The sequence below is a fragment of the Raphanus sativus genome, chromosome 3 (assembly GCF_000801105.2).
Source record: "Raphanus sativus cultivar WK10039 chromosome 3, ASM80110v3, whole genome shotgun sequence".
In the NCBI taxonomy this organism is placed as follows: domain Eukaryota; kingdom Viridiplantae; phylum Streptophyta; class Magnoliopsida; order Brassicales; family Brassicaceae; genus Raphanus; species Raphanus sativus.
The window spans coordinates 18,923,653-18,939,304 of NC_079513.1; the positions used below are offsets into that span (position 1 = coordinate 18,923,653).

Here is a 15,652-nt window from a genome sequence, read left to right on the forward strand (position 1 = left end):
TCCGATACCTCAATGTTTGAGTAACTTAAAGATAGTGAATCTCAGGAAGAACAGCTTAGATGGAAGCATACCTGACGAGTTCCACAGTGGTGCTTTGACGCAGACGCTTGACGTTGGCTTCAATAGACTAACGGGGAAGCTCCCAAGATCGCTTTTGAACTGCTCCTTTCTGAGGTTTCTAAGTGTTGACAACAACATAATTGAAGACACGTTTCCTTTCTGGCTTAAAGCTCTACCAAATCTGAAAGTCTTCACTCTCCGCTCAAACAGATTCTTTGGCCAGCTCTCTCCTCCTGATCAAGGTCCCCTCGCGTTTCCCGAGCTACATATACTTGAACTATCGGATAACAGATTCACAGGGAGCCTGCCAACAAACTACTTTGTTAACTGGAAAGCATCATCAGTAAAGATAAATGAAGATGGGAGTATATATATGGGAGACTACAAGAATGCTTATTATAGCTATGTAGATACTTTGGATTTGCAGTACAAAGGTCTGTTCATGGAGCAGGGGAATGTCCTTACTTCCTACAGCACCATTGATTTCTCCGGAAACAAACTCGAAGGACATATTCCTGAATCCATTGGTCTTTTGAAAGCATTGATTGCGCTTAACCTATCAAACAACGCCTTCATAGGCCATATTCCTCTGTCTTTGGCAAATGTTTCGGAGCTCGAGTCACTAGACCTGTCAAGAAATCAGTTATCAGGGAGTATTCCTAGAGAACTCGGGAGCCTCTCGTTCTTGGCGTATGTAAGTGTGGCTCATAACCAGCTCACAGGTGAAATACCACAAGGACCACAGTTTAGTGGGCAAGCTGAGACATCATTTGAAGGCAATGAAGGTCTGTGTGGTCTTCCTCTCCAAGGAAATTGCCTTTCGCCACCAACACAACAGCCTATGGAAGAAGACAAAGAAGAAGAGGAAGGAGTCTTAAACTGGAAAGCAGTGGTTATAGGGTATGGTCCTGGATTCTTGTTTGGATTATTAATAGCTCACGTTATTGCTTCATACAAGACAAAGTGGTTTGTTAAGATAGTTGGTCCGGATAATCACAAGGAAGTGGATCCAGTAAGCTTGTTTATGTCTCTCGATTCAAGATGTGACAGTTTCAATAATAAGAGAGTGATGTAGAAAAGTATTATGTGAATAATAAGAATAGTGTAGAAAGTAGTGTGTTGATAATTTGTTAGGGATGTAAGAAAGAGGGCTTACCAGTTTATGTATCCTATGTTCTCTCACATGGAATCTCTTTATTGGCGGATGATGTTCTGAAAAGGCTTATTATACACTGTTTCTGTGGTATTTTGAAATAATTTGAGCTAAGTTTCTTACGGAAGGCATCGTATTTTACAAGAAAATGGATCAAATGAAAATAAGAGTCAGAGATTGTAAGATTATAAGACTATAACCCCAGACTATATTATATTAAGTGTAAGTGTTACAACTAAGCACTGATTTGAATCAGTTCAGCAATCCTACATGATAATATATGGACTTACTAAACATAGCAATCTGCTCCACAATTTGGAATTGATATTCTCAAGTGTTATCTTTCGATCATAACTGAAACCAGTCTTCATAGATCAAACTCTAATCTCATGAAACGAACATACAAACAAACGTTCAGTTGAGAGACTGAGAACATACTTCAACATTCTTTACTACTTTGTGTCAGGATTAACAATCAACGTTGTCAGTTAGTCAGTAGTTATAGATATAGCTATTTATCTATGGCTTTCATGTGTGGTTGAACAGAGAACCAGAGGAAATATTTATAGCAAATTAGCAATTGCCAATTATTTAGACCACAGAAGAATGTGTAAAATTGGAAAAAGTCAAGAAACAATGAAAACTTTCTCAAGCACTAACTTGTACTCTCTCTCAGTTACAACTAAAAACAAATTTACATTTCAATATTCAACTTCGTCATGTATTCATAAAAAAATACACTTCACTTGAACAATACACAGAGAGATTGCAAAAAAAAAGGTTTGCCTTATATATTTACAACTCACAACATTCCTTGAGTAATGGAAAATTTAAACTGGTGTGACAACATTAGTGTAATCTATGGAAGAATAATAAACAATCAACGACTTGAAGTCAACTAGTTTCTTCTTTTGCAGATTCTCTGGTAACACTACTAGCCTTGAGTTTTAAGGACATCTCTCTGTTGCTGATCTCTTATATACTCTGCCTCCAATGTTGAAGAAGTGATGTTGCGGAATGGCAGATTTTGCGGTCCTTGTGCTTTGTAAGATAGGAAAGCTTCTTCATGATCCTCTTCGTTTCCGGAGCCGTTGAGCTGATGGTGAATTCGTCTTTGAGCAAAGAGAGTGTGTCTACGCAGATCGATGTCTCTTTTGTAGACAGGAGAATTCCCTTTGCACTAGCCTTATCTGCAGATTTCTCAGCTATTTCAAACAGCTCCAACATCTCTCTTGAGTTCTTCTTCACGGCCGCTGGACCAGACTCTTGCTTCTTAATCGCTACCGCTTCATGAGCCACCGATCTAGGGTTTTCAGGTAGAGCAGCAGGTTGCTTCTTCTTCTGTATTGGTTTCTTCGCTGCCAAAACACCAGCCTTGTTCAGATTATATTGTTTCTTGTGACACACTTCAAGAACCCTAGACCTCTGATCTGCCGTCGTTTTCTTAGTCTCTGCTGCAATACCACGAGCAGTCACAGATCTTTTAACTATCTTCTTCTTCAAATCTGGACACACTTTCGCAACAAGATCTGCTGCAGGAGTCTTCTTAACGAGCCTCGTGTTGTTGGAAGTAGAAGGGTCTCTGGAATAAAGAGTTCTCATCCAGGAGAGGAACAAGGCTTTAGCTTCCGTACTGATTTTAGGGTTTCTATGATCTTTGAGAATAGCCAAAAGAGATATCTCTTTAGACACGCGGACAAGATCCTTTGCGCAGAAACTCAATTTCTTCAAGTAACAAAGTATATCAAAACACCGATCAGCACCATCGGTGGTCTGCGAATTCGCGGCTCTTATTGCTATGGAACACAAACGACGAAGATCAGACATCTCCTCCGTTGCAGTTGTAACCTTCGTCATCTTATTGGTCAGGTGCTTATCTTTCCTAGAGAATGTAAGAGAAGAGAAGTAGCTAGGGTTTTGATTTTGGAAATCAACGATAGAGATCAGAATATGGAAAATCAACAATAGTGAGCTCCAGATAGTTTATATAGAACCCTCGAGTGTGGAGACCCCTAAAAAAAGGAAATTACAGAAACTTCCGTTGGTCCCAAGCAATTACACTCGTGTTTCATCTAACAAAGAGTCCGAAGTTGCGTGAAAACGACGCCGTCATATTGAGACGGTTACGGTATTTCCATTTTTTTACTTTGCTTCAAAGGGGTAAATGCGTCAGGTACGATATTTCAACGGTAACAAGATTACGATCAAACGACAACGCTCGATCTTGTTATCTTTGTTGTTGAGTTACAGCTGTCCTGTTAATTGTTTTTGTTTATTTATTTAAGAGAAAATTCCATAAAAATAACCAAACTAAATTTTGTTAAGCTTTTTAATGCCCAAACTTTTTCACTACCCATTTTAATACTCCAACTAATTATTTTGTTAATTTTAATACCCAAACTTTTAACAATGTACCCACTTTAATACCCAAACTTTATTTATTTAAATAAAAATACTAATAAATTTCAAACAAAACTTAATAAAATCTCAAAAATCTAAGAAAAAATATTAAAAATTCTAATTTTATTTTAAGATTTAGACAAGAAGGTAGATAAACCATGTAAATTTTTTTTTTTTTAAAATAAATGAATTTGAATGATAAAAATAATTTTCGTTTTTTATTTCAGAAAAAAACTAAATACAATATTTAAAATTTAGAAAATTTATTACCAAAATTTAATATTTTATACTATTTAGTTATTTTATTTCTCAAACACCAAAAAAATTTAGAATTTTCTGAGTTTATTTTGTAAATTTTAGAGTTTTTTAAAACTTTTATTTGAAACTTATTAGTATTTTTATTAAAATAAATAAAGTTCGGGTATTAAAGTGGGCACAATTTTAAAAGTTTGGATATTAAAATGAGCAAAATAATTAGTTGGAGTATTAAATTGGATAGTGAAAAAGTTTGGGTATTAAAAAGCTTAACAAAATTTAGTTCGGATATTTTTATGGAATTTTCCCTTTATTTAACAACAGAACTTTATTAATTAACTGTAAACATATTATACAAATACATACATAATAATGAAACCACAACAAATAACATAAGATAAAATGATACTCTTTTTTTTTAACACAAAGAAAAGCATGATAAGCTTCTCTTTGAAAGGTCTTTGTTAATAGAGTTATAAACTCATATTGCCTAGCCATCGATTTTCTTCTTAAGATTCAAGATATACATACTCATATTCCATATGCGGTGCTTAAGCTATTGATATTGACAATATAGTGAACATCCTGTTGGTCACCATATAACATATGCCAATGATATATTTCATTTATGTTACAAATTTTTGAGATAGACTATAATGACAATTTTCATTTTATAATAATTCAGTATAATTTAAATTTATCTACATCACCCTTCAAATAAATTATTTGCATCATGGTTGAGCTTCTTTTTTGTAATTTTGCCTCAATTAATTTATTTGAAAAAGATATAGCATTTCTGGAAAACCAACTCTAAACCTTTTGAATTTGAAATCACTAATTAATCATTTGGTCAAACCAATGGACTAAAGACATATCACTAACATAGCAACATATCGTCCGACTCAAATATATTGGTCATTTATTCAAACAAAATGATAACTAATGTTAAAAACATAGCTCAAAAACAGAGTTGTGCATACCTCAAAAACAGTATTGATTATGAGACGCTGCAGACATTCAAGAAGTTCATGTAGACGAGTATTGGCGGTGTAGTTGAGGGAGGATATCTTGTTGCGGATAAGCTTACAATATTCCAAACGAGGTGAAGGATCCGAATTATAATCAAAGATGAAATTTGACCAATATACTATTTAACATAAAATCTTCTTTACATAAATAAGCACAACTAAGAAAACAAGAAAATCGTTTTATGGACGCTCTCTCTCTCTCTCCTAAACTCTCTCTCTCCTAAACTCTCCCAAACACAAGCGCGTGCATCCTTTGGCTCTGGTGTCCGGCGAGCGCGTGAGCGCGGCGGCCGGCGCCGGAGGCACCCTCTCCTCTCTTGCTCTTGTTTTCTCTTTGCCATTCTCCGATTTCATTGTCTCTCCCCCGATATATTGCGGATCTGAAATAGAGTTTCCAACCGGTGTCTTCACCGCTCGCGAGGTGGGTGTCATCGGCGACGTCTCTGCTATCTTTGGATTCTCGGTGAGGCTGTGGAGACGGTGGAATAGGTGGTGGTCGGCTTTTGGGTTTTGGAGCAGATCGATTTTACTCTTAGATCTACTCCGGATCTTGTTGTCGTTGTCGAGGAGGAGCGGCGTTTTTCTTCTCTCGGGTCTGCAGGTGTTCTATTGCGGTTCTGGTTGAAGAAGCACTCTTCTATGGCGGTTTGGATCTTGGTCTCCTTCGGTGTCAGAGAGGTCCAGCTCCTTGTCTCTCTGTGGTTAGGTGAGCTTCGTCGGGTCTCTTGTCCCTTAAGGCGAGTCTAGAGACTCGGTTCGCAGGCGGTGATGGTCCTGAGTCTCTATCCAGACTCGTGTGGCTAGATAGGTAGTGGCTACGGCGGTCGTCTATGGTCGGTTGAGAAGCTACTTGTTACGCTACATCATCTCGTTCACTCCTCACACGGCTTCCTCTCAAGCTCCTTCGAGTGGATGCGGCAGCTTCCTTATCGGAGTTCAATCTCCTTGTGTTTTTCTTGTTGTTCCTCTGTTGCTGGCACCGGTTAGAGGGTTTACAGCGTAGTTATGGATCTTCGGTTCTCGAAGTTCACAAGGGTCAAGCCGGTTCTCCTTGAGTCATTGACTGGCTTGGTGTCAACTCTTGGTCATCGTTCATTACCTTGTGCTTCAGTGCTCTATCGATTGGTGGTGGTGTTCTTGACTTTCTATGCAGGTTATGGAGACTTGCTTGTTTGGCAGTGGCAACAAGATCGGCCTGTTTTGTGTCAGGTTGGTGGTGTCAATAGCGGGTGTTTGCTCGGTTTAGGATTCGGTTTCAAGCGTTGTGTGACGTTGTGTATTCTCGGCTTTGGTGGCGACTGCAAGGCTGTAAGTACCTGAAACCCTCCTCTATTGGCGTCTAGTGCTTAATACAGTGATGGTTATAAGCTTTGTGGAGTTCATCGGGAACCAGCTACTCCGGAGACGACATGGGAAGTCCCGGCATCCAAGGCAACAAGGAGAACCTCACATTCTCGTGGTCTTTGTCGAAGGTTGAGAACGGCAACCGATTTCAAAGAATTCCGAAAAACAGCTAGTGGAATGTGCCGGGTTTAGTGGGCGGGCGAAGCTAGTTTCTGTAATAGGTTGATATTGGAGCTTTTGTTCAAAACGGGTTTGTAACCGGATCTGATTTCCCGAGTTTCGGGTTGAATAAAATATTTATAATTAAAAAAAAAAAAAAAAAAAAAAAATAAGCACAACTATATATATTACATAACCATTACTAACATTTACTTCACTAAACATAACTCAATGAATCCCTAGCGCCTGCATTTGTCTAACCATCAACATAGACGAATCATACATCTCCTTGCGGCTCACGTCACCTTCCTTTCCCCCTTCCTCTTTGAAAAACCTCTCACTTCCATCCAATGTACACACCACTTGGCTAATGCTAGGTCTTAGCTTTGGATCGGTCCTCGTGCAAACCAACCCCAACCTCAATACCCTGGCCATCTCTCGCCTCTCGTACTCATCATCTAGATGTACATCCGCAATCTCCTCCAATGGTTTTTTCTTGTTACCAACCAAGTCACGGATTCTCAACACCAAAAGAGCGTCTTCCTTTTTCCTCGTATAGTCCACCGCGGGCTGGCCCGTAACCATCTCAAGTATCACCATGCCAAAGCTGTAGACATCAGCTGCGGTCGTTGCCTCGCCGGACTCCATGTATTCAGGTGCCATATAACCAAAAATCCCTTGCGCTGAGCCCTTCTTCTTGGCAGCTTGATGTGCCTGATCATTCCTAGATAAAAACTCGGCCAAAGCGAATCCGCATAGCCGCGGATTCATGTCTCTGTCGAGAAAGATTGTAGAAGATGTTATGTTCCGGTGAACAACCTGCTCGTCCCATTCCTCGTGGAGGTACCGTATCGCGCAAGCAAGGGATTTAATCACGTTGTACCGGGTTTTCCATCGCAAAACCATGTTCCCCGGTATCTCGCTATGGAAAAGAAGATGGCTCAGCTTCCGGTTCGCCGAGTAATCATACACAACAAGCATTTCGCCGTGCTCGGTGCACCACCCTCGGAGCATGACAAGGTTACGGTGTCGAAGCCGGCCTAGGTTGAGCAGCTCGGTGGAGAACCGTGTCACTAGCGCGGGACATTTCGTCATACCGAGACGTTTCACCACAATTTTCTGATCCCGGTTTAGCAAACCGTAATAAGCCGTACCGAAATCAACCTCAGCCACGCGACGCGCGTCAGAGAAGTTATCAGTGGCTAAGACGATGTCGTTGTACGAGATCTCCCTTGGCGTGTCCAACACGAAAGACTTGGATGACATCATCCGACGGCTGTTGTTAGTAAAATACCGATTCTCTCCCGTCTCCGCCGTCTGGTAAATAGAGTCCTCGAGGGCAGTGACGTAATCTGACGACGGTGTTGACTCGGAAGACGCGTTTAAACTCGTCGTGGAGGTGGTAGGGTTCGTCGTAGTCGCGGTGGTCGTCGTTGTCGCCGACGTTGACGTCGATTTCAGAGAAGATAACGGAATATAAAGAGGGTGGCTTTTGAAGGAAGGTAACGCCGGCAAGTCACCGGAGAATTCGCCGGAAAGTGCTCCGATCACCCATTTCATGTTGGGACGAAGATGCGGGCTGTTCAAGGAGCAGAGGAGAGCGAGATGAATCATCCTCTTCATGTCGGAGACGGCGTAAGAGCCTCTCGGCAGCCGAGAGTCGCCGGCGGCGAGTATTTTCCGGTCATCGGATAACCTCCGAACCCAGTCGAGCAAGACGATCCTGTCCTCCGGGAACGAGAGGTCCACGGCGCGTCTCCCGGAGACGACCTCCAGCAGCACGACGCCGAAGCTGAACACGTCGGTTTTAGCGGTGGCGACGGTTTTCTTCCGGCGGAAACTCTCCGGAGGTAGGTACCCGATGGTCCCGCCGATCCGAGTCGAGTCGGCGACTCGGAACTGGTGGTTTCTGAAGGAGGAGACCGAGTCGTAACTCGGATCGAGGTCAGGCTCTTCCACCTCGTGCTCTAGCCACCGAGCCAAGCCGAAGTCTCCGAGCCGAGCGTTGAACTCGGAGTCAAGCATCACGTTGCTCGTTTTGACGTCTCGGTGAATGATCTGCGTCTCTAACTGCTCGTGGAGGTAGAACAAAGCCGCGGCGAGTCCTTTTACGATTTTACCCCTCCGGTCCCAATCCAGCGGTTTGAATTTAGAGCTCATCTCCGGTCTACGGAAAAGAACCCGGTCTAAGCTCCGGTTAGGCATGTAGTCGTAAACCAGAAGCAATTCGTCGTCGTTTAGACACCACCCTCTCAGTTTCACTAGGTTCCGGTGCCGGAGCTGAGCTACGGCGACGAGCTCCGCCGCGAACGTTTTCTCGAACTGCTCTCCTTTTTTCTCCGCCAAGCATTTGACAGCCACGGTGGTTCCGTCGCTAGGCAACACCGCCTTGTAAACGCGGCCGAATCCGCCGCTTCCGAGGATCAGCTCGTCGCTGAAACCGTTGGAGCCGATGTAGAGCTCGGAGTATCCGAAGATTCTCGGGTTCTCGGCGCCGATCTTGTCGGAGAGCTGAACACCTTCCATGTCAGTGAAGGGTTTATCGTTAATCTCTGGAAAGTTGGAGTCTTTATGTCTCTCGCTGATACAAAGATTCAAGCTTTTCACCAACTTGGAGCTGTGCAATCGCCGGAATAGATCTCCGACCAAACTCACGACTTGACGTCCACAGTCACGAGTCTTCTTCTCATCTTCCTTTGTCTCCTCAACCATCGCCGGCGTCTCTATGGAGGGCTTTAACTCGCCGGATTCCGCGGGTAATACGAAACAGAGACGGTCCACTGACATTGGCGCCATGTGTACGTGTAATGATATCAAATGTGAATTGAGTTTATGATATGATGTGCTTTATAAACATATATGTGGCGATCTATTAGATTTCTTTGACCGTCCAAAATTTAATGATGGATTTTTGCCAGCATGACTGATATGATATATAGGTGTGTTGTGGAAAATTTAATATAATGTTTCAAAAAGGTTTATATTATTACTTTCTCTTGAATATTGGTGGCATTAATTTCAACAAGATTAGGTTTGCGTGGTTTGAAATTAGCAAAACCATAGATCGGGTTTGGTCATTTAAGGTGATGTGTCATGGCCAAGTATTCACAATCTCTTTCGTATAAAGTTCCTTTATTTTAATTTGTAGGTGTAGTTGAGTTTTTAGTGAGAAAAAACCTCGAGATTTTGAGAAAATGTTCTATATATACAGAAATAAACTTAAGTTTTATTTATGTATTGAGAAAACTGCGACCGAAGAAGACCTCTTCAAACTTTTAACTTTTAAGCGTGTCGTCGAGAAGAATATTGACGGTCTAAATTTGTCTTCTTCTATATGTTTCTTTTGTTTTATTTTGTAATATAAATTTTAAATAAACTTCTTTTTTTTTTGTTCAAGAACGTGTAATGAGTTTGAAAGCAGTACGCGCTACCTTTAGCAAAAAATAAAATTACGCGCTAGTTTTAGGTTGGAATTTTAACACGAAAAACCAAGGACAACAAATATTAACAACTTTAGTAGAGATGCCATTTTTAATAGAGATGCTATTGTATGAGTCAAGTACAAGGCAATGAGATATAGTAAGCTTTTATGGAGTTCTAAAGATTCAGATACTTTTGAGGTCTGCCAAACAAAACATGTCACAACACCATTCAACTAGTAGAGAATTCGTTCTCCTCGAGCATAATGCTACACTTGAATTCAAACTTTCTAACTGTCATCACATTAAGAACCTTTGATCCATGATTTTTCTTAACCTGCGACTGACTTTGATGGTATATGCAGGCGATCCAACTATTATCACATTTGACTGTTATAAGCTGTGTTATAGATTATAGTAGTTAATTTCATCCATGTAGGTCTTGAGATCGATTCCCTTGTTGTGATCTCGAATATCAAGAAGATTTTCTGGTGGCTTAGTTTGGCACTGAGCCTTTCAGACCGATCTTGGTTGAGAATACTTTAAATTTAAGACGGCCAAAACTTTTCTTCGTCTCCCAATATTTTTTTTCTCTATTTGCCTCATCATCTTATAGTTTAACATTTTACCAAAAAAAAAATATTTTACATTTAATTGTATTTCTGCACGTGTAAACGGATATGAATGGTCTCTTTAGCAAAAGGAAAACATAGACATGAACGGTCTAGAAAATTATATATATATATATATCTGTGGTTTCTAGAAACTTATTGTTCCTGTTAATTGTTTTTATATGCATAGGAGTTCAGACTATTTTGGTATCTATTTATATGCTCAATTGAATGTGAGGAAACAAAAACTATGAATTCAAAGAGACTAATAATACTCATTTGTGAAAATGTTCTAGTAGCATTTTCAAGCCTAACTTTTGAATAAGCTTACTAGTCATCACATCTCCATTACAACCAGTAATTTTATTATTCCTTTATTTTTCTGAAAAGACTAATTTTATTATTCACTGCGTTGTTTTTCGTTGAGTACAAGTTTTAAGTTTTTAATGATGATATACCTTGACATACAACTCAAAAATAACGAGAACCTTTTTTTACTTTCTAGATATCTCTGAGGCTAGACTATTCTCTTTGGTGAAACTATTTTTTTAGGTTTCAACGATAATTTTCTTATTTAGCAGAAAAGGGATAATTTTCTAAAGTCTACCATATGTGATGTATGCAGTTTTTCTTCTAAGCGATCAAGTAAACCAGAAGAATTCTTTGTAACCCGTGAGATTTCTATGTACGACTTATCTGAACATGTAATTTTACCTCCAAATTTTGATACCACTTAATATTAAATCAATTAACCTTTTACCGCTTTTATGCACTGCCGCATCTTATTGTAACGATGATAAATAGCATAATTAACAGTCAACCAAAAGAAAAAAGAACAGATTTACGCAAACTTGAGTGGAGGAAAGTGGGAGACAAAACATGAATAAGGTGTAAGATAAAATAGACATTTGAAAATATATAAAAGCAAGATTAAACACGATTATCAATTTGATTAAACCCCAATAGTATGAAATGAATAATCAATCCAATCAGCCAAACGATTTTAAGTTCCATCCATTTTCTGAATATGACGTCAAAACACATGTGATCCTCTCCCAGTCACTTGTGTCGAGTTCTTGTCTCTTAAATGATCAACAATTCATGAAAACGAAAAGACCCCAAATTAACTTTATTTTTACTTCTTTGGAAACAAACCGCACGATCCAAATTCACCTACTTTTGTCCTTAGCCACCCACATTCTAATGAGTGATCTCTGCACAGAACTTAATGTAAAATCATGGGGTAGGCAATTTCTACCATACTAAAAATAGTTAATATGCTTGATGATACTCTTAGATAATCTCCATTGTATTTCCTTATTTCTATATCTAAATAGAGTATTTTAAAATAGAGATGTGTTTCTCTTCGATGTATTTTTTTTATCTCTACAAAGAAATAATTTCAAAATATTCTATTTTAATTTCACAATAAGAATGTTTATTATGAAAATTGATAACTAACCCTATTTACTTTTTATTTTTACAAGATTTTCATAAAGTTATGTATTTGCTTAAACTAAAGTTTTCTTAAAAAACTATTATGTAAATAAAAATGTAATTCTATATTTATAAAAACTATATTTTCCTATAAAATAATTATTTTGGTTATAACTATAAAATTTTGAAAGTTATATGATTGTTTTGAAAATGAAAAAGTATGATTCTATGATAGAGGAATGATATTTTTTCTTTTATAAATAAAAGAAAATATCAATTTTTATTTCAGAAATTAAAACAGAGATGTGATTGAGCACTTTTTCCTCTATTAGAGCATTTTGGTAGAGTATTTCTAAAAGCCCTATTAAAACTTCAAATATAAGGTTTTGTGCACTCCAGAAGCAATCTTAAAACCTTATACTTAAAGTTTCTTACTTTTCCAGTCCTTGTATCTATGTAGCTTTTAGATAAAGTTAATAACTTTCTTGTTTGATCAGTTTAGTCCTTTTAATACCAAAATATTTAACTAACACTATAATAAATACTATACAAAGATAATATTACAGAAAACAAATAAAAAACCAAGAAATTAAAAATAGAATATTACACAAAATAAAATATTATAAAAAAAAATATTACAAAATAAATTATTAAATAATAAAACAACACTAATATTCAGGTAAATTTGATCATGGACCTCCAATATCACCAAAATATTTCCATAAATCTCTGGTGCAAATTAATTTGTTTTACAATAATTTTGTTGGATATTTTATAGCTATCATAAAAGATGTATGCTTCTACTTAAGTTTTGTTAAACATAAAGAATATTATGTAAAATATAAAAGTTTTAAGGTTTATTATAAGGTTTTATTTTTGGAGAGAAACACCCTCAAACCTTATTTTTGAAGTTTTGTCAAATCTTAATATAAAGAGGTTTTTGGAAATGCTCTTATAGTATATAGATGTGGAAATAGTCATTGAGAGATGTTATTATATTGTGCCGTTTAGTTTGGCATTATTTGGATATAAATTAAACAAAAACAACAAATGTTTCTTCCGTTTCATAATAAATGTCATTTTAATTTTTAATTTTTGTTTCATTATAAATGTCATTTTATATTTTCATGGAAAATATTAATATTTTTTTTCCAATTTTTACCATTACTGTTAGCTCATTAATTACTAAAATCAAACCAAATAAAGTATTAAATAGAGGTTAAACAGAAAATTTAATCAGTTTTTAAGTTGTGTGCAAAAATCTTAAACAAAAATTATTATGAAAATAGAGGGAGTACTAAAATTTATGAAGTTTTGGAAGTGCAGTGCACAAGCTCTTTGAATATTGCACACCATTAATAAACATCCGCATCAAAAGTTAATTTTTTTAACACTTGTATTTCATTCATAACTGTTCTTACATTATTGAATCAAACATACCAGCAACAAAACATAAGAAAAGATACCAGTAGGCACCAAAAGTTAATTAGTACTTGACATTTTGTAACAATTAAAAAATAATACTGTACATTTATACCGACTTTTTTCCAAAAACGTTGCCAGTAAAAGAATATGAAAGCTTTGGGCCGGCGCAACAAATGGCGCAATCCTTTATTTTCTTGCAATTATTGTTGGTTTTTGTCACTGGAGAAGTCAATATTAGAACAGTTGGAATTTGAAAAACTTTAAAAGGATTGAGAAGAGGACATAGTGCTACCAATAAATGCAATAAGATAAGGGAGCACATCAAATGAGCTTATAAAACTACTACTTTCTATATGTAAGTAAATTTTTGTATTTTTTGTTCTTCCGAATACATAAAGTTATTTATTCTGCCTTCACGAGAATTAAAATTGAGTTAAACTATATACAAAATGGAGAAAACTTTTATTTTGCTAAGCATCAAGTTAGTTTATATTTAGAAACCATATATTGAAAAAGACAAACATAAAATATATCGAAGATAGTTGTTAACAAAAGAAAAAATATTGAAAATTAACATAGTATATATTTTAGCAAAAAAAAAGAACATAGTACAGTATACAGTTTGTTTTAAAATGTGGAACCTATAGCTTCTTTTGTTTTATCTTTGTTTAATAATTCTACTAGCTAGGAGAGGTTGGGTTATGTCGTTGGCCTACCTCTTTTTCATTCTTTTTTTTGGCTTTCATTAATTAATTACAGCCAATGAGAAGATTGTGGTTTTAGAATCTCTTAGTGTAATTGTTGCAACTACTACTCACTCATGATCTGATCAAAGTAGTTAATAAGTATGACCTTTTGGCCAGTTATTTCAACTATAAAGTTAATTAAAAAGTCTAAATGTATTGACAAATATGGTTTCACTCCATTTCTTTATAGTTTTTTGAGACATGATTATTCACTTGCAGTCGCAAAAGTTAAAAGTATACAATCTTACGAGGTTTAATAGAATCACAATTGTTTAAGTTTAATATAAGTATATTGAAAGCAATTCAGTCTATAAAACCATAAGAGAATAATGTACATGTGGTAATTTCTCATACAAACACTGTGGTAATTTCTCATACAAACACTCTTAAGCGTACCACCGTACCCTTGACACAAAAAGCATTCCTAAGCGAAGTTTTCTTCCTTCACAAGAAATCAAGACGCACGAAAATTATTTGAAAACTAAGAACATCACAATGTTAATGTTCTCAAACACAATCTGTCAGTTAATTATATTATTATTTTTAAAAACAACTATTTAACATATTTTAAAGAAAAGAAATTACACCACTAAAAATATGAGAAGTGTAGAAAATTTTTCATACTTTTCTTTTCTACTGTACTTTCTCTTTCTTCTTTTATTATATTTTTATCAATGAGAAAATGTAATACATCCTTACCGTTGCTGATGTTCTAAGGAGACAGACATTTGTGATCGTCAGAGATGTGCTAATAAACATAAAAATTAACCTGCTACATCAAACAATTTGTCTTAAAAGTGTTGCCCTTAAATTTATTCATTTTGGTGGCCTGCAAACGCATTTTTGAAGGGGAGAAGACACGGCTCTAGTGAAGACTTCTTAGTGTTTGTTATGGTACGTGAAGACTTCGTAAGTGTTGATTGTCTTTAGTTTTAAAAATAGTTTTTTTCAATATTTATCTTTATCCAATCAAGATTCTGCCAAAAAGTTTTTCGATAAAATAGACAGACTAGTTTTTAGGTGTTTTTGAACCCTCCAAAACATGATACTAAATGTAAATTTTTTTTGTATTAACAAATATGGTTTCACTCTATGTTTTGGTAAAATATATTTTTGTCAAAAATATAATTAACTAAAATAAAAATTTGATATATCTTTAATCTTGAACAACAATTATAATATTTTAATACATTTTAATAGAAAATATAAACTTCAACATATTATTACTGTTTTAGTTGCATTGTTTTATAACTAATCATCATATTTTGTAAAAGTAGAAAATACAGTACTATCAAAAATTTAAAATTTCAAACTAAAATATAAATATCAGACACCAAAAACTAAAACCAAAAATCAAATATAAAAATCTAAAAACCAAAAACCAAAAACTAAAATAAAAATAACTAAAACCAAAAGAGAAAAACGTATAAAAAACTTTCAAAGTGGCAACCACCGACATTTTAAACCTTAAACTTATTTAAAAAGCACTTTAAACGTTTAAAATGGTATTTGTATCATAAAAATGGCTTTCAATCTGGCTTATTTGTACATCAAGTCAAAACTATAACATGTATTATTCAAAATTGACGAAGTGTCGGTTTACTTTAAAAAAAAC

General features: G+C 36.2%; 3 protein-coding genes and 1 pseudogene across 3 annotated transcripts; 1 reads left to right on the forward strand and 3 right to left on the reverse strand.

Moving 5' to 3' along the window:
* Positions 1-4: 4 nt before the first annotated feature.
* On the forward strand, positions 5-1,306 carry LOC130510064 (receptor like protein 26-like; the record flags this gene model as incomplete). The annotated part of the gene is made up of 1 exon (XM_057006411.1): positions 5-1,306. A coding segment is annotated over one exon (1,131 nt), but the record flags the coding sequence as incomplete, so codon positions are not given.
* An 882-nt stretch (positions 1,307-2,188) lies between these two features.
* Positions 2,189-3,070, reverse strand: LOC108845397 (uncharacterized). Its single transcript, XM_018618615.2, has one exon. The coding sequence runs from the start codon at positions 3,068-3,070 to the stop codon at positions 2,189-2,191; it is 882 nt and encodes a 293-aa protein (XP_018474117.2).
* A 2,015-nt stretch (positions 3,071-5,085) lies between these two features.
* Positions 5,086-9,280, reverse strand: LOC130509155 (receptor like protein kinase S.2). The gene has a single exon (XM_057004826.1). The coding sequence runs from the start codon at positions 9,193-9,195 to the stop codon at positions 6,628-6,630; it is 2,568 nt and encodes an 855-aa protein (XP_056860806.1). The 5' UTR covers positions 9,196-9,280; the 3' UTR covers positions 5,086-6,627.
* A 6,286-nt stretch (positions 9,281-15,566) lies between these two features.
* Positions 15,567-15,652, reverse strand: part of LOC130510065 (receptor like protein kinase S.2-like) — a 2,651-nt pseudogene continuing 2,565 nt past the window's right edge.